General features: G+C 44.3%; 1 protein-coding gene across 4 annotated transcripts in view; it reads left to right on the forward strand.

The window, feature by feature from the left end:
- The window catches only part of TSHB (thyroid stimulating hormone subunit beta), a 202,972-nt gene extending 185,520 nt beyond the window's left edge, over nucleotides 1–17,452 (forward strand). For 3 of the 4 annotated variants that reach the window (XM_077294880.1, XM_077294877.1, XM_077294879.1), the window contains exon 3: nucleotides 16,315–17,452. In XM_077294880.1, coding sequence (XP_077150995.1) covers nucleotides 16,315–16,575 — 261 coding nt within the window. In that variant the 3' untranslated portion in view covers nucleotides 16,576–17,452. The remainder of the gene's footprint in view (nucleotides 1–16,314) is intronic. The other variant, XM_077294878.1, reaches the window with a different exon arrangement.
- Nucleotides 17,453–19,875: the final 2,423 nt, after the last annotated feature.

Raw genomic sequence — 19,875 nt, forward strand, 5'->3', positions numbered from 1 at the left:
TAGCTAGAGAAAACGGACTACAGAGAAATCCAGCAAAAAGGTAAGACAGAGAAACAAGGACGAGTCAGATACTGGGCCAGAAGCTTGCATGGAATGCACACGATAATCAGGCGTCGCTGGTAGGGAGGAGACTGTCATGTCGGACACTGTCCAGACCAGGTCGTCTAACAGACAGCGGTAATTCCGCGTTTGACCACTGTTTGCTCATTGGCATCGGCTAGTTTTCGTCTGGCTGCTCCGGGGTTAATTTATCTGATCCTCGGATTGGAAGCTGGGCCATGCCCATTTCCTTTAAATGGTTCTCCTGATCTTTGTGCGTTGCCGATTATAGCTTCTGTCTTATCCATAGTTATCTCGGTCCGGAGTGGAGAGCTGGTTGTTGGAGAATCGTTGCTGGTGGTGTATTTTCCTTTGTCTTATTTACTCCTTCCTATATTTGTATTTATTTTGCCCTGCACCTTTATAGTGTATTCCTGATTGACTGCGGCGTGGTGTATATTTTCCTTTATCCTTGTTTGTTATAACTGTTCGTATTGGTCTATTGCATTCACTGGGTGGTGGGCGGTGGTGTTCAGTCTAGGGCTGAATCAGGAGTCAGGGTGAGGGTGGAGGCCTGAACATGCACACCTTCAGTGTAAACTTCAGGTAGAGGGTCAGACAGGGTTTCCCTAGTCTGAGGGAAATTGCAGGGGCCCGGGTTATTAGCTCTCGCCCTCCTTGTATCCCCGTGACATTGTAATCGGCCTATCTAAAAAAAAAAAAAAAAAAAAAGGGGTTCCTTTTTTTTTTCCTCTTCTCTGTGTTTTGTCATGGATCCCATGACTTCCATGGCCCGCCAGTTGGAGGCGCTGTCCCTACAGGTCACTGAGTTGAGGGGAGCAGTGCAGCAACAGGGACTAGCAGTATCTAATATACAGGCTGGAGCGACAGGAGGAGTTAATGAGCCCAAGCTTCCTTTGCCTGAAAAATTTGCTGGGGAACGCAGTAAATTTGTTTCTTTTCGTGAAGCTTGCAAACTGTATTTCTGTATGGGCCCGATCTCCTCTGGTAATGAGGCTCAACGTGTGGGCCTGGTGTTGTCATTATTAAGCGGGGATCCCCAAGCATGGGCATTTTCGTTGCTGCATTTAACTCAGTGGAAGGTTTCTTTTCTGCTCTAGGACACATTTACGATGATCCAGACAGAATGGCTCTAGCAGAATCTAAGTTACGCACTATTTGCCAGGGGGAGCGTGTTGCAGAGGATTACTGTTCTGTATTTCGCCGCTGGGCGGTTGACACTCAGTGGAATGAGCCAGCATTGCGGAGTCACTTTATTCATGGAGTTTCTAATAGGGTTAAAAAAGCCCTCCTGATGTACGAGACTCCTGCTTTACTAGATTCCGCTATGAGCCTTGTTGTCCGCATTGATCGCCGTTTGCGTCAGGGGAATCATGAGACGCCGCCTGTGGGTGAAGGTTTAGGTTCACGTGAGGTTGCTGCAGGTGAGCCCACGGAATCTATGCAAATCGCAGGGTTGTCACATGTTAAGAATCGTACCCCTGTACTCAGGAAGCAGGGAGCCTGTTTTTTCTGCGGTAAAACTGGTCATTTTATTAATATCTGTCCTCTGCTGTTAAAGAAAAACGCAACGGCGGAAAACTTCTGAGCTCAGAGGGTGTGGAGGAGTCCAATCTGAGCTTATGTATATCCTCCATGATGATTTCTCAGTGCATGCTCCCTGCCAAAGTTGTTGTCGCTGGCAGAGAGATACCAATCACTATTTTTGTGGATAGTGGTTCCGCCACAAATCTCATTGATGAGGAGTTTGCGCGCACTGCTGGTTTTAAGATTGAAAAACTGCCTCATCCTATCCGTGTGGTCACCATCAATTCTGCTCCTCTTCCACAGGGGGAGATTACTGAGTTCGTGGCTGAGGTTAAACTCCACATTGGGGTTCTTCATTTCGAGCAGGTCACATGTAAGGTGCTCAAGAGTCTTCCGGCACAATTGGTTCTGGGTTTTCCATGGTTGTCTACACACAATCCGGTGATTGACTGGAAAACTCAGGACATAATCCAGTGGAGTGATTTCTGTCAGGAGAATTGCCTGGCCACATGTGTGTCCGCTGTGACTTCAAGCGTTCCGGAGTCACTTCAGGATTATGCGGATGTGTTGTCTGAGAAGGGTTGTTCAGAGTTGCCGCCACACCGCTCCTATGACTGTTCTATCAGGTATAAACCAGGGGCCAAGTTGCCTAAAGCAAGGATGTTCAACATCTCCGGTCCGGAGAGACAAGCGCTCAAGGATTACATTTCTGAAAGTTTGAGCAAAGGGCACATCAGGCCGTCATCCTCGCCGGTGGCAGCAGGGTTCTTCTTCGTGAAGAAGAAAGATGGCGGATTACGCCCGTGTTTGGATTTCAGGGAATTGAACCAGATTACGGTTCGTGATCCATACCCTATGCCACTGATACCTGACTTGTTCAACCAGGTGGCAGGTGCTAAGTGGTTTACCAAGCTTGACCTCAGGGGGGCGTACAACCTCATAAGAGTCCGTCAAGGTGATGAGTGGAAGACGGCTTTTAATACCCCTGAGGGTCATTTTGAAAATTTGGTGATGCCTTTTGGGTTAACTAACGCACCTGCAGTGTTCCAACATTTCATCAATGATGTGTTCTCGCATGTTTTAGGGAAATTCGTTATCGTGTACCTAGATGACATCCTCATATATTCTTGCGACCGTGATGCTCATTTAGATCATGTCAGGCAGGTGTTACAGCTTCTCAGAGAGAATAAGCTGTATGCTAAACTTGAGAAATGTGTATTTTTTGCTCAAGAGTTGCCGTTCTTGGGTTATATTGTGTCTGCTTCTGGTTTTAAAATGGACGCCGCTAAGGTGCAAGCGGTGCTGCATTGGGACCGTCCTGATAACCTGAAAGCACTTCAGCGGTTCCTTGGATTTTCTAACTACTATAGGAAATTTATCAAGGATTTTTCTATCATTGCTAAACCGCTAACTGACATGACTAAAAAGGGTACCAATTTCTCCGTTTGGCCTGAGGCTGCTGTTCGCGCATTTGAATTTCTCAAGAACAGTTTTGTTTCAGCCCCCATTCTTGTGCAGCCAGACGTATCTAAACCCTTTGCCGTGGAAGTCGATGCGTCTGAGGTTGGTGTGGGGGCGGTACTATCTCAAGGCTCATCCTTGAGTGGTTTGCGTCCGTGCGCCTATTTCTCCAAAAAACTGTCGTCCGCTGAACGTAACTACGATATCGGCAACAGGGAGTTGTTGGCTATTAAGTTGGCCTTTGAGGAATGGCGACACTTCTTGGAGGGGTCGGTACATCAGGTCACTGTTATTACCGACCATAAGAATCTGCTGTATTTGGAGTCTGCCAAGCGTCTGTCTCCCAGGCAGGCTCGCTGGGCATTGTTTTTCACGAGGTTCAACTTTGTTGTCACTTACAGACCAGGGTCTAAAAACACTAAGGCGGATGCTCTGTCCAGGTGTTTTCCGGGGGGAGAACCTCGGGAAGACCCAGTACCCATTCTCCAAAAGGGTGTTGTGGTTTCAGCCCTCACTACCGAGGTTTAGGCTGAGATTGCCGAGGCTCAGGAGGAGGTACCATCTGAGCTTCCCATCAACAAATCTTTTGTACCGCTTCATCTCCGCCTAAAGGTGTTGGCGGAGCATCATGATACTGTCCTGGCTGGCCACCCAGGGGTTAGAGGTACTTTGGAGTTGGTGTCACGTCGGTTTTGGTGGCCCAAAATCCGACAGGACGTGGTCTCATATGTGTCAGCTTGCACCACGTGCGCTAGGGCGAAGACGCCCCGCTCCCGTCCTTTTGGCACACTACTTCCTCTGGAGGTACCTAGTAAGCCATGGACGGAAATCTCCATGGATTTCATCACTGATTTGCCTCCCCCAGCTGGGAACACGGTCATTTTGGTGATTGTGGATCGGTTTTCAAAAATGTCGCACTTTGTGTCTTTGCCTTCTTTACCTAACGCTAAGACTCTTGCTCAGGTGTTTGTGCAGGAGGTGGTCAGGCTTCATGGAGTTCCGTCTGACATCGTGTCAGATAGGGGTACTCAGTTTGTAGCAAAATTTTGGAAAGCATTTTGCTCATGGCTGGGGATCAAGTTGTCTCATTCGTCTGCGTTTCATCCCCAGTCAAATGGTCAGAAAATTTGGAGCAGTACTTGCGCTGCTTTGTCTCTGATAACCAGTCCTGTTAGTTTGTCGTATGTCAGCCAGCCACTTCTGCCACTTACATTGTGTTGTTTTATGCACAGGGCCTGAGTTTTGGTTCAGTCTCCCCCCCCCAAAAAAAAAGGAGATTTAAATTCTCAACAAGTTTATTTACACCCTCTGCCTTGTTTTACAGTACCATATAACGGTTGTTATTTTGGTTAGATTTTCCAAAAAATTAGGAAGTCTGGTGGAAGAGCCCGTGGGCGGTGGTTGCCAGCTGGTACTGATGGTGGTGGTGGTGCATCTGGTGGTAGTGGCAAAAGCACAATAGCACCTAAGGCTGGAGGTGTTGAGCCAGCATCATCGTCTGGCTACCCAGAATGTTGATGATCTAACCTTCATTAAAATGAACCAATCATGGGTTTCAAATTATTTTGCCCCACCTTCCCCTTCTGACACGTAGCTTGACTCAAAAATGTCTTGCTTTTGGCCTCCTCTTACTGACTTCTCCAATTCCTCCATTTGCGGCTGCTGAATGTCCACCATAGGCCATTTCTATACCTCCCTAAATGGGCTGACTCCCACCACAGGGCCGTGGTCACCACCTGGCGCAAGCACCCGTGCGAGTGCCGTTTGCCTGGACAGGTGGGTGGGCCCACTCTTGGGCGACGGCACTGGCACAATGAAGTGTCTCTGACAGTGGTGGTGCACAACCAACGTCAGACACACCGTCGTAATATGTGGGGCCCTGTGCCAGTACCGCCGCCCACGAGAGTGTTCCCCCCCTGTTCGAACAGTGCTCTACCACTTGCAATACTTACCTCTCCCTGCTCCACCACTGTGTAGTCTGTCCTGTTAAATCCTTCAATGGCACTGCCAATACAAATTTGTTGAAATGATAGATGATAGTTAAAATATACTGTTACAACTGTCGCTTCTACTTACCTGTCCAGGCGTCGCCCTGGCTCCTCCTCGCTCGCACCCATTCCCGCTGCGGGTTCTGCTGCAATGTCCGTCGCCTCTCTTCCTCCTCACCGCTCTTCTCGTCTCGCTGTCCTTCCCTCCACTGCGGTCGCTGCTGTTCCCGAGCTTCCTGTGCGGCCGGCTCCTCCTCGCTCCAGACATCTTCCTGGTTCTCTGTTTCCTTCTTCTGCCACTAGGGGGCTTCAGCATGGTGCTCCTCTTCCTGCATTCTCTTGGTCAGTCTCTGCTCCATTCAGGTGCTTTAGGGCACGGGCGTGAACTCCTTGTTTCAATTAACTCTTTTCTGCTCCCTCCCAGCAGTCCTAGCCTTCCAATCAGATTTTGGCATCAGGTATATCTGGCGTCTCCTCCCTACCAGCGATGCCTGATTATCGTGTGCATTCCATGCAAGCTTCAGGCCCCGTATCTGACTCATCCTTGTTTCTCTGTCTCGCCTTTTTGCTGGATTTCTCTTTAGTCCGTTTTCTCTCGCATGAGCCAGTCCGAGCGGCCGGAAATGACGTCATCGCTGACCCCCGTCACATGATCGGAGGTCGGCGATGCATCAGTATTGTAACCATAGAGGTCCTTGAGACCTCTATGGTTACTGATGCACGGTAGCTGTGAGCGCCACTCTGTGGTCGGCGCTCACAGCACACCTGATTTTCTGCTACATAGCAGCGAACAGCAGATCGCTGCTATGTAGCAGAGCCGATCATGCTGTGCCTGCTTCTAGCCTCCCATGGAGGCTATTGAAGCATGGCAAAAGTTAAAAAAAAAAGTAAAAAAAAATGTGAAAAAAATCAAAAAAATATAACAGTTTAAATCACCCCCCTTTCGCCCCAATCAAAATTAATCAATAAAAAAAAAATCAAACCTACACATATTTGGTATGTCCGCGTTCAGAATTGCCAGATCTATCAATAAAAAAAAGCATTAACCTGATCGCTAAGCAGCGTAGCGAGAAAAAAAATTGAAACGCCAGAATTACGTTTTTTTGGTCGCCATGACATTGCATTAAAATGCAATAACGGGCGATCAAAAGAACGAATCTGCACCAAAATGCTATCATTAAAAACGCCAGCTCGGCACGCAAAAAATAAGCCCTCACCTGATCCCAGATCATGAAAAATGGAGACGCTACGAGTATCGGAAAATGGCACAATTTTTTTTTTATTTTTTTTTTTAGCAAAGTTTGGAAAATTTTTTCACCACTTAGGTAAAAAATAACCTAGTCATGTTAGGTGTCTATGAACTCGTAATGACCTGGAGAATCATAATGTCAGGTCAGTTTTAGCATTTAGTGAACCTAGCAAAAAAGCCAAACAAAAAACCAGTGTGGGACTGCACTTTTTTTGCAATTTCACTGCACTTGGAATTTTTTTCCCATTTTCTAGTACACGACATGCTAAAACCAATGATGTTGTTCAAAAGTACAACTCGTCCCGCAAAAAATAAGCCCTCATATGGCCAAATTTACAGAAAAATAAAAAAGTTATGGCTCTGGGAAGGAGGGGAGTGAAAAACGAACACGGAAAAACGAAAAATCCCAAGGTTATGAAGGGGTTAACTTAATACTTTGATGCCCACCTTTTGCTGCGATTACAGCTGCAAGTCACTTGGGGTATGTCTCTATCAGTTTTGTACATCGAGAGACTGAAATTCTTGCCCATTCTTCCTTGGCAAACAGCTCGAGCTCAGTTTGATGGAGATCGTTTGTGAACAGCAGTTTTCAGCTCATTTCACAGATGCTCGATTGGATTGAGGTCTGGACTTTGACTTGGCCATTCTAACACCTGGATACATTTATTTGTGAACCATTCCATTGTAGATTTTGCTTTATGTTTGGGATCATTGTCTTGTTGGAAGACAAATCTCCATCCCAGTCTCAGGTCTTTTGCAGACTCCAACAGGTTTTCTTCAAGAATGGTCCTGTATTTGGCTCCACCCATCTTCTCATCAATAGTAACCATCTTCCCTGTCCCTGCTGAAGAAAAGCAGGCCCAAACCATGATGCTGCCACCACCATGTTTGACAGTGGGGATGGTGTGTTTAGAGTGACGAGCTGTGTTGCCTTTACGCCAAACATATCGTTTGGCATTGTTGCCAAAAAGTTCGATTTTGGTTTCATCTGACCAGAGCACCTTCTTCCACATGTTTGGTGTGTCTCCCAGGTGGCTTGTTGCAAACTTTAAACAACACTTTTTATGAATATCTTTGAGAAATGGCTTTCTTCTTGCCACTCTTCCATAAAGGCCAGATTTGTGCAGTGTACGACTGATTGTCGTCCTATGGTCAGACTGTCCCACCTCAGCTGTAGATCTCTGCAGTTTATCCAGAGTGATCATGGGCCTCTTGGCTGCATCTCTGATCAGTCTTCTCCATGTTTGAGATGAAAGTTTAGAGGGACGGCCGGGTCTTGGTAGATTTGCAATGGTATGATACTCCTTCCATTTCAATATAATCGCTTGCACAGTGCTCCTTGGGATGTTTAAAGTTTTGGAAATCATTTTATATCCAAATCTGGCTTTAAACTTCTCCACAACAGTATCACGGACCTGCCTGTTGCGTTCCTTGGTCTTCATGATGCTCTCTGTGCTTCAAACAGAACCCTGAGACTATCACAGAGCAGGTGGATTTATACGGAGACTTGATTACACACAGGTGGATTATATTTATCATCATTAGGCATTTAGGACAATATTGAATCACTAGATGGTGGCCCGATTCTAACGCATCGGGTATTCTAGAATATGCATGTCCATGTAGTATATTGCACAGCCCACGTAGTATATTGTCCAGCCACGTAGTATATTGCCCAGTCACGTAGTATATTGCCCAGCCACGTAGTATATTGCCCAGCCACGTAGTATATTGCCCAGTCATGTAGTATATTGCCCAGCCACGTAGTATATTGCCCAGCCACGTAGTATATTTCCCAGTGACGTAGTATATTGCCCAGCCACGTAGTATATTGCCCAGTTACGTAGTATATTGCCCAGTGACGTAGTATACAGCACAGAGCCACGTAGTATATTGCACAGCGACGTAGTATACAGCACAGAGCCATGTAGTATATTGCCCAGCCACGTAGTATATTGGCCAGTCACGTAGTATATTGCCCAGCTACGTAGTATATTGCCCAGCCACGTATGTCACAGGTTAAAAAATAAAAAATAAACATATACTCACCTTCCGAGGGCCCCTTGTAGTCCTGTCGCCTGTGTGCAGTGCACACGACATCTTCCGGTCCCAGGGTTGGTATGAGCGCAGGACCTGTGATGACGTCGTGGTCACATGACCGTGTCATCATGGCAGGTCCTTCTCGCATACCATCCTTGCCACCGGAACCTGCCGCTTGCATGGAGCGGTCACCGGAGCGTCGTGAGGAGTGGGAAAGGCAGCGGAAGGTGAGTATATAATGATTTTTTCTTTTTTTTATTATTTTTAACATTAGATCTTTTTACTATTGACGCTGCATAGGCAGCATCAATAGTAAAAACTTGGTGACACAGGGTTAATAGCGGCGGTAACCCGCAGCATAACGCGGTCCGTTACCGCTGGCATTAACCCTGTGTGAGCGGTGACTGAGGGGAGTATGGAGCCGGCGCCGGGCACTGACTGCAGGGGAGTAGGGAGGGACTAATCGGACTGTGGCCGTCGCCGATTGGTCGCGGCAGCCCTGATAGGCAGCTGGCGAGACCAATGAGCGACTTGGATTCCATGACAGATAGAGGCCGCGACCAATGAATATCCGTGAAAGACAGAAGGACAGAAAGACGGAAGTGACCCTTAGACAATTATATAGTAGATTCAGAAATCCACAATGAACTTCTGGAGTGAGTTTGCTGCACTGAAAGTAAGGGGGCCGAATAATATTGCACGCCCCACTTTTCAGTTTTTGAATTTCCACAAAAATTTAAAATAACCAATAAATTTCATTCAACTTCACAATTGTGTTCCACTTGTTGTTGATTCTTCACCAAAAATTTACATTTGGTATCTTTATGTTTGAAGCATGATATGTGGGAAAAGGTTGAAAAGTTCTAGGGGGCTGAATACTTTCGCAAGGCACTGTATATGTAGCATGATCACCCTGTTGATATGGTGGTAGAGAAGGAGCAGGACAGGGAGGGGATGACATAAAAAAGGCAAAATCCTGATGCATATACCAATGTTTGGGTGGGAAGGCTGTCGTTGCAAGGCTCCAGCGTAAGATTGGTGCTTTTACAGTAATGATCATAGGCTGGACATCAGTGCTTCAGGCAATGTCGTTGCCTGAAACACTGAAAATGCTGTGATTGGTTATTAAGTATTGTGAGAATCGGCAGGCACCTTAACCCCTTTATCCCCAAGGGTGGTTTGCATGTTAATGACAAGGCCAATTTTTACTATTCTGACCACTGTCCCTTTATGAGGTTATAACTCTGGAAAGCTTCAACAGATCCTGGTGATTCTGACAATGTTTTCTTGTGACATATTGTACTTTATGACAGTGGTAAAATATATTTGATATGACTTGCGTTTATTTGTGAAAAAAAAGGAAATTTGAAACTTTTGCAATTTTCCAACATTGAATTTTCATGCCCTTAAATCACACAGATATGTCACACAAAATACTTAATAAATAACATTTACCACATGTCTACTTTAAATCAGCACAATTTTGGAACCAAAATTTGTTTTTGTTAGGGAGTTATAAGGGTTAAAATTTGACCAGCGATTTCTCATTTTTACAACACCATTTCTTTTAAGGACATTTGAAGTCACTTTGAGGGGTCTATATACCCAAAAGTGACACCATTCTAAAAACTGCACCCCTTAAGGTGCTCAAAACCACAGGTGCTCAAGAAGTTTATTAACCATTCAGGTGCTTCACAGGAATTTTTGGAATGTTTAAAAGAAAATGAACATTTAACTTTTTTCACAAAAAAATTAATTCAGAACCAATTTGTTTTATTTTACCAAGGGTAACAGGAGAAATTGGACCCCAAAAGTTGTTGTGCAATTTGTCCTGAGTACACTGATTATCCATATGTGGGGATAAACCACTGTTTAGGTACATGGCAGAGCTCAGAAGGGAAGGAGCGTCGTTTTACTTTTCAATGCAAAATTGGCTGGAATTGAGATCGGACGCCATGTCGCGTTTGGAGAGCCCCTGATATGCCTAAACAATGGAAACCCCCACAAGTGACCACATTTTGGAAATTAGACCCCCTAAGGAACTTATCTAGATGATTGGTGAGCACTTTGAACCCCCAAGTGCTTCACAGAAGTTTATAATGTAGAGCCGTAAAAATATAAAATCATATTTTTTTCACAAAAATGATCTTTTCGCCCCAAATTTTTTATTTTCCCAAGGGTAACAGGAGAAATTGGACCCCAAATGTTGTTGTGCAATTTGATCTGAGTATGCTGATACCCCATATGTGGGGGTAAGCCACTGTTTGGGCGCATGGCAAAGCTTGAAAGAGAAGGAGCGCTGTTTGACTTTTCAATGCAAAATTGGCAGGAAGTGAGACCGGACTCCATGTCGCGTTTGGAGAGCCCCTGATATGCCTAAACAGTGGAAACCCCCACAAGTGACCCTATTTTGGAAAGTAGACCCCCTAAGGAACTTATCTAGATGTTTGGTGAGCACTTTGAACCCCCAAGTGCTTCACAGAAGTTTATAATGTAGAGCCATAAAAATAAAAAATCATATTTTTTTCACAAAAATGATCTTTTCGCCCCCAATTTTTTATTTTCCCAAGGGTAACAAGAGAAATTGGACCCCAAAAGTTGTTGTCCAATTTGTCCTGAGTACGCTGATATTCCATATGTAGGAGTAAACCATTGTTTGGGCGCATGGCAGAACTTGGAAGGGAAGGAGTGCCGTTTGACTTTTTCAACGCAGAATTGGCTGGAATTGAGATCAGACGCCATGTCACGTTTGGAGAGCCCCTGATTTGCATAAACAGTGGAAACCCCCCAAAAGTGACCCCATTTTGGAAACTAGACCATCAAAGAAACTTATCTAGATGTGTGGTGAGCACTTTGAAAAACCCAATTGTTTCACAGAAGTATATAATGTAAAGTCGTGATAATAAAAAAATCATTTTTTTTTACAAATATTATATTTTAGCCAACAATTTTTTGTTTTCCCAAGAGTATCCGGAGAAATTAGACCCCAAAAGTTGTTGTGCAATTTGTCCTGAGTACGCTGATGCCCCATATGTGGGGGGCAACCACAGTTTGAGTGCATGGCAGAGCTCGGAAGGGAAGGAGCGCCGTTTTGAAATGCAGACTTTGATGGAATGGTCTGCGGGCATCACGTTGCGTTTGCAGAGCCCCTGATGTACCTAAACAGTAGAAACCCCCTACAAGTGACCCCATATTGAAAACTAGACCCCCCAAGGAACTCATCTAGATGTGTTGTGAGAACTTTGAACCCCAAAGTGTTTCACTAAACTTTATAACGCAGAGCTGTGAAAATAAAAAAATCATTTTTTTCCACAAAAATTATTTTTTAGCCCCAATTTTGTATTTTCACAAGGGTAAGGCTACTTTCACACTAGCGTCGTGCACTGCACGTCACAATGCGACGTGCCGACGCAACGACGCTAGCGTTGAAAGTGCCGCACAACGGGGGCAGCGGATGCTGTTTTTCAACGCAGCCACTGCCCCATTGTGAGGTGCGGGGAGGAGGGGGCGGAGACGGTCTTGACGCACCAAAAAACGTTACAAGCAACGTTTTTTGTTGGAGACGGACCAATGCAACACGACGGTTGCAACGTGTGGCAATGCGTCGCACTGCGTCGCTAATGCAAGTCAATGGAGAAAAATCGCATCCTGCAAGCACTTTTGCAGGATGCGTTTTTTCTACAAAACGGCGCATAGCGACGTGCAGTGCACGATGCTAGTGTGAAAGTAGCCTAACAGGAGAAATTGGACTCCAAAAGTTGTTGTCCAATTTGTCCTGAGTACGCGGATACCCCATATGTGGGAGAAAACTACTGTTTGGGCACATATCGGTGCTCGGAAGAGAAGTAGTGACATTTTAGAATGCAGACTTTGATGGAATGGTTCTGCGGGCGTCATGTTGCGTTTGCAGAGCCACTGGTGTGCCTAAACAGTAGAAACCCCTCACAAGTGAAATCATTTTTGAAACTAGACCCCCCAAGGAACTTATCTAGATGTGTGGTGAGAATTTTGAACCCCCAAGTGTTTCGCTACTCCTCCGCTTCTCCCCTCTGCAAATCTCTTCACGGGCTCCCATTCCCTCAGCGTATCCAGTTCAAATTACTAATACTGACCTACAAGGCCATCCATAACCTGTCTCCTCCATATATCTCTGAACTAATCTCCCGATATCTTCCCTCACGTAATCTCCGGTCCTCCCAAGACCTCCTTCTCTCCTCCACACTTATTCGCTCCTCACCCAACCGCCTCCAAGACTTCTCCCGAATATCCTCCATCCTCTGGAATTCTTTGCCCCAACACGTCCGACTATCAACCACATTCGGATCCTTCAGACGGAACCTGAAAACCCACCTCTTCAGGAAAGCCTACAGCCTGCACTGACCCCACTGCCTCCTCACCACTACCAGAGCTACCGCCTCACCAACACCAGAGTTGCTGCAACCCCCCCAACCTACTGTCTCCTTTCCCACCATCCTGTAGAATGTGAGCCTGCAAGAGCAGGGTCATCTCCCCTCTGTATCAGACTGTGATTGTTATATATATCTGTATATATAGGTCTGTAGGAGCCAGAACTCATAAGGTATGTGCACACATTGCAGATTTCCTGCGGATCTGCAGCGTTTTTACAGCGGATTTACAGTACAATATAAATCAATAGGAAAAAAAAAATGCTGTTTTAATGATGCGAAAAATTCTGTGCGGAAACGCTGCGGATTAAAAGAAGTAGCATGTCACTTCTTTTGTGCGGATCTGCAGCGTGTTTGTACCTATTCCATTATAGAAATCCGCAGGGGTAAAAAATGCAGCAAATCCTCACAAAATCCTCACAAAAAACGCGTCAAATCCGCACCTGCGTTTTTTGCCAAGAGATGCAGAATCCGCACAAAACATTCCTGAGGCTAATCCGCAACGTGTGCACATAGCCTTAATGGTTGGTAGGGGATCAAATACTTATTTCTCACTGCAAAATGCAGATACATTTATATAACTTATACAATGTGATTTTCTGGATTTTATTTTTGATATTCTATCTCTCAATGTTAAAAATAACCTACCCTTAAAATTATAGACTATTCATGTCTTTGTCAGTGAGCAAACTTACAAAATCACCAAGGGATCAAATACTTATTTCTCCCACTGTATGCGTTTACAGACTATTTATGTAATATCCTAATATGATTTATTTTTTATACATTTAAATACCTTTTCCTTATTATGCACTTTCTATAAGCACCCAGCTTTCCCATGCTCTGATATGGCTCTTTCACATTCTCCAGCAATGAACATCAGGTTGCCAAAAGTAACTAGTCTGGGATGGAGTTCTGCTCTTACTGTAAATCTCGTCCCTTTTTCACACATACTGTGACAAACAGTGTTGTTCTAATCACATGACCTGAGATAGCCATCATAGCCATTCCCTCAAGCATGGGGAATCCAACTCTGCCTACGTGCAGACACTTTATTTTTTACTTTATTTGTTATTTTGATAATTGCTATATTCCTTTGTGTTTTATCTCTGACTTTAGTATACTCTCTAGTATTTACTTTAAACTTTTTATATTTTTTGCCATTTTTTAAATGAGGTCAGGGATCACTGTACTTAACTTTCCTGTTATCTTAGTGTATATATTGCACAAGGGACTAGGTTGCATTATGCATGAGGAAGATGCCAGTTTGGCATTAAAACATGTTGCATGCATATTTTACTTACCGTATTTTTTGGACTATAAGACACACTGGACCATAAGACGCACCCCAAATTTTGGGGTGGAAAATAGCAGAAAAAGATTTTTATAGGATGGGGGTCCGTCTTATTGTCCAAATTTAAGGTATCTTACCTGAGAGCCGGCGGTGGTACAGCGGGGTCACCGAAGGCAGGGTCCCTTCCTCAGGAAGCTGGCAGCAACAGAAGTGGGGCAATGCTGCAGTCTCAGGTTGCAATGCTGCGGGTCCAGTGTCGGCGGTGAAGCAGAGCTGGAGCAGGGTCCCATCCTCAGGATGCCTGTGGCAGCAGAGTTGTGGCGATGCTGCGGATGTGGGCAGTACAGAGTGCACCTGAGCAGGGTCCCTTCTTCAGGATGCTGGTGGCAGAAATGTGGCGGTGCCGCTGCTCGGTGTCCACGATGAGCAGACTGCATCACCAGTATCCCTGTGACCATCTTCCTGAAGCCGTGGGCTGCCCTCGGCTTCAGGAAAATGGCCGTCGGAGGTCCCATATGCGCAGATTGAAATCTCGGCGGCCATTTTCCTGAGGCCGAGTGCCGCCGAGATTTCAATCTGCGAACGCACGACCTCCGGTGGCCATTTTCATGAAGCCTTAGGCGGCCCATGGCTTCAGGAAGATGGCCGCAGGGAAACTGGTGATGCAGTCTGCTCATTGTGGACACTGGCCAGTGGCGCCGCTACATTTCTGCCACTGGCATCCTGAAGAAGGGACCCTGCTCAGGTGCACTCCGCACCACCCACCACCGCAGCATCAGCACACCTCTGCCGCAACCCCTCGGTAAGCCTGCGTTCGCACTATAAGACGCACCTCCCATTTTCCTTCCAAATTTTTTGGGGAAAAAGTGCGTCTTATAGTCCGAAAAATACGGTACCATTTATAACTGCTTCTTGGTTTGATAATTTTGAGTAAAACATTTACATTACATGTCGCTGGTTCCACTTTGTATTCCATTTGGAGTTCCCTTACCGGAAGCGCCCAAGGCTCAGTATTCTTTTCCATACTTTATGTCAAAACACCACTCCAGCATTTTTTTTGTTTTTTTATTGTAGCGCTGGATTGATGCCTCTAATATAAAGTCCCTGACCCTAGCTTTATACTTATCTTCAGTCTTCCTCAATTTCTATTAATCTTCAGCAGGTTGCGAGCTGCCCGATTTCTCCTGTGTTTGCTGGAACGAACCGAAGGTCAATATTCAATGTACTATAAGTTTATGAGATGGACATGGAGGACAATGTGGGGTGCATTATACTACATGTAAGGCAATGTTTTACCCATTGTACTGCATGGAGAGCTATGTGGAGCCCATTATACTACACAGAGGACTATAAGTGGCCCATTATACTATATGGACGGTGATGTGGGGGCCATTATAATATTTGGAGAGCTATGTGGGTGCCATTACACTATATGGAGGGCTATATGGGGGCCATTATACCATTTGTAGGGACATGTGGGGCCCATTATACTATTTGGAGGGCAATGTGGGGTCATTATACTATTTGGAGGGATATATGCGGCCATTATACTATATGGAGGGCTATATAGGAGCCTTTGTACTTTATGGAGGACTATGTGGGAGACCATTATATTGTTTGCAGGGCTATGTTGGAACCATTATACTGTTTGCAGGGTTATGTGGGGGTCAATTATACTGTTTGCAGGTCTATGTGGGGACCATTATGCTTTCTGGAGGGCTATGATGGGGCCATTTATAGTATATGCAAGCAATAATACAGTGTGAAGGTTTGTGTGTGGTCTATCATGCTATGTGAAGGACACTATGCTGTTTTCAGAGCTGTGTGGTGGCCATTATACTGTTTGGAGGGCTGTGTGGTGGCCATTATACTGTTTGGAGGGCTAGTAAGGGTCATCATACTGTGTGGAAGGTTGTGTTGGGGCCGCCATACTGTGTGGAGGTTTGTATTGGGGTTAATATACTGAATGTAGAGGTGTGCTTGGGTCACAATTCGGGCATAAATACTGTGTCACCATACTTTGTAAGAGGGGGAGTAGGTTTATTATACCATGCATGTATGGGGTACTATGGAGGAATTCACTGTGGGGGTATCATATTGTGCTTGGGTGGCACTTTTGTTGGCCTAATATTTTATGGGGGCAATGAAAGGAGAATCTAGGGGCTTCAATAGTAGGAAAATTATGTTGTAAGGGCAGCTGCTAACCATAGTTGATATAAAAGGATATGGCGTGTCTTAGAAAATATTTGCTAAATGCATCTTTCCAACTAAGAATCTTATTTTTTACAGGACCCAAATGTGAAAGGAAGACAACTAAAGACCATATCAAACCAGAATGTTTGCAGCTACCATGACTATATCCAGAAGACCATCTCTGTTCCTGGCTGCCCTGTCCACGTGAATCCACTGTATACTTACCCTGTTGCTCTCAGCTGCAAGTGTGACAAATGTAACACAGAGTATACTGACTGCGTACAAGACAGGATCGGCTCAAATTATTGCACCAAACCAAGAGAGCCAAAATATCTTCTGTACAAATTTCTGCCGTAATATATGCAATCATTTTACATGATTAGACTAGGAAACTACAATTGGTGTACTTCAAATTGCCAACACATTCAGTATAAGGTTTTTGGCAGGATGACAAAGCACAGGTTATGCACATAGATTTTATATTCTGCAACTGTCCTTGCCTTGCTCCCAAAAAGTGTTTTACCATGGCCATTTGTAGTTAACCATACTGCACACAACTTCTATGTGTACGGGTGCCCTTAGCGGAACTATTCTATGGGGCTCTGTCAGCTCATTTCACATATTTGTTTTACTAAATACTTTGGGCTTGGAAGTTTGCATTAGGTTTTTCCCCAGGTTTTCCTTCACCATACATATAGTGACATTGTCCAACTGGGATTGACCATGTCATTGTGTTGACTCTTTAAAAACACACCCTATTTAGGCAAAGTAAATGGTGACACCTTGTTGTCAAATTATTCATAGATGTTCAAAAGTAAAAAACACAAAACAGAAATGTTACAGTACAAAATGGAAATACAGATATTTACTAAAACAAACATGTAAAGAGAAGTGAAAGGTGTCAGTATTTAGTTCTTTGTCTTGTAAAGCTTTATTGTATGATGCTTAAAATCTCTAAACTTACACCATCATTCAGCCTTTATGTTTACTTACTTCTTTAACCAAAATAATAATATTCTGAAAAGCAAATATTTTGTAAAACTTTTTTTAAGTTTACAAAGGTTAAGCAAAGTTTGTTTCTATAAGAGGGAGTGGACGCCATTTTACTATTTGTAAAATAATAACTCTAGGTGCTGACTAAACAATCGGAGCTACTACACGCATATCATTTTGTATGGGTTTTTCCACGGTGGCTTCAAAGATGCGTTGTAGTGAGTAACATTTAAAAAAAAAAAATAAAGAAAATAAAGATTAAAATAAAATAAAGAAAAAACTCGTTTGCACAGTGTAGATGGAAATAACTGGCATTTAGGGTATTTTAAATATAATACAAATATTTGTGGCTTAATTTTCTTAGTAGTTTTTAGCATGTGCTGCATATACTGTCCTGTTGCATTTTATAAAAAACACATGAAGGGTAATAAAAACTGTATAAGCCGAGATTTTCAGCTGATTTTATTAGGCTGAAGTGCCCCTCTCGGCTCATACTCTAGTCATTGTCCCAGGGGGTCGGCGGGAGAGGGGGAGCAGCAGGAGTCGGCGGCTGTCACATCATACTCACCCCCTCCTGGCACAGTCTCTGCACTTCCATGCTTCTCAGATGGTCTCCGGCAGCCGGCAGCTCTTCCTGTGTTCAGCAGTCACATGGTACCGCTCATTAAAGTAATGAATATGCACGCGACTCCACTCCCATAGACGTGGAACGCATATTCATTACTTTAATGAGCGGTACCATATGACCACTCAGCACTGGAAGGAGCTGCCACCCCGGGACAACAGAGAAGCATGGAAGTGCAGAGAACCGCCAGGAGGGTGAGTATAACGCGGAAGGGTGAGCCATGCGATATTCACCTGTCCCCGTTCCACCACCGGGCTGTGTCTTCTGCGTCCTCTGGCTGTGACGTTCAGGTCAGAGGGCGCGATGATGTGATTAGTGCGTGCCCTCTGCCTGAACAGTCACTGCAGAGAGATGGAAGACACAGCGGCACGCAGTGGTGGGACGGGGACAGATGAATATCGCAAGTGCCGGGGGCCTGAGCCAGCAGCGACATCGGCACCTGGCCCCCATAGCGCACAGTGTCCCCGCCTGCTCAGGACATCAGCACCTGGCCCCTATCGACGAGAGGTGAGTATGTCATTTTTTTTAATCGCAGCAACAGCATATGGGGCATATTATTCTATGGAGCATCTTATGGGGCCATCGTTAACCTTTATAAAGCAGCATATGAGGCATATCATTCTATGGAGCATCTTATGGGGCCATCCTTAACCTTTTGTGCAGCATTAAATGGGGCATATTTTAATATGGAGCATCTTATGGGGCTCATCATGAACTGTATGGAGCATTATATGGGGACATATTTTCTATGGAGCATCTTATGGGGTCCATCATGAACTCTATGGAGCATTATATGGGGCTCCAGATTCAATATGGATATTCAAAAACATTTAACCTACTGATGTCTCAATTAATTTTACTTTTATTGGTACCTATTTTTATTTTTGAAATTTGCCAGTAGCTGCTGCATTTCCCACCCTAGGCTTATACTCGAGTCAATATGCTTTCCCAGTATTTTGTGGCAAAATTAGGGGCCTTGGCTTATACTCGGGTCGGCTTATACTCGAGTATATACGGTAAATTCCCTTTAAAAAGGCTGGGGCAATATTGACAGCAACAAAGGTCAAAAGTCAATCTGTGCAGAGTAATATGGGTGGGATTGCGGCCCCTAGGGTACCACAGCTCCATCAATCAAGTTGAAGAAAAAGGCACCAGATGGATATTTTGAGATTTGCTTATCATTGTCTCTAGGGGTCACAATGCAACTTGCATTACACTGCGATGTAGCAACTGCAACCTTTGGCCAAACGACATGTGCTGTAGCCATATTTGGTGTCTAGCCCCAGTCTAAGTATGAAATCGCCCACTGAATTCTTAGCTATTACACAAATATAATAAAAACTTTGCTTAAATCAAGATTAAAACCAAAACTGTTTGGGATAATTAAGCCTCACAAAGATTATCATCCCAGCTTTCTTGTACATTTTTATTGATTATCTTCTGTATTAATATAGTTTGTAAACATTTTGATATGAACTGCTTACCTCTTTCACTTATATCAATACAGGGAAAATTATTGGCGGGTCGTATTACTTTATTTCCATTTGAAAAGGGAAATATTTGTGCAAAAAACAGATTTTGAAATGTACACCTTGTGTAAAAGTTGCAGATTTTCATAGCAAATTTCAACCCATGCAATCAATTTCATGGAAATACGAGAATTGTCATAAATTTGCTGTGGATTTGATGTCAAATTTGCAGTTGACATTTTCACCCATGGTCTGTAGCACAGCTTTTCCATAAAACACTATATAGAAGTCTATGTATACTGTATATCTCTCCAAGGAGAGAAACTATTAACAAAATTGTCACTGCAGCAGAAATACCATGCAAGTATGAAACCCTGAAATGATTAAAAAAAACCTATTTAATACAAGCATACAGATGGAGACTAACCATTCCTATGCTATTGTCCTACACAGAAAATAAATAAAAACAGTAACTGCATGTCTACTTTTCACATTTTTAAGGCTTTTTTTTAACGACCTCAACAGTGCACCAAAAATGTTTAATTTGTTTTCCCTTTTCCAATACATTAA

This window comes from Ranitomeya variabilis, chromosome 3 (assembly GCF_051348905.1).
Source record: "Ranitomeya variabilis isolate aRanVar5 chromosome 3, aRanVar5.hap1, whole genome shotgun sequence".
Classification (NCBI taxonomy): Eukaryota; Metazoa; Chordata; class Amphibia; order Anura; family Dendrobatidae; genus Ranitomeya; species Ranitomeya variabilis.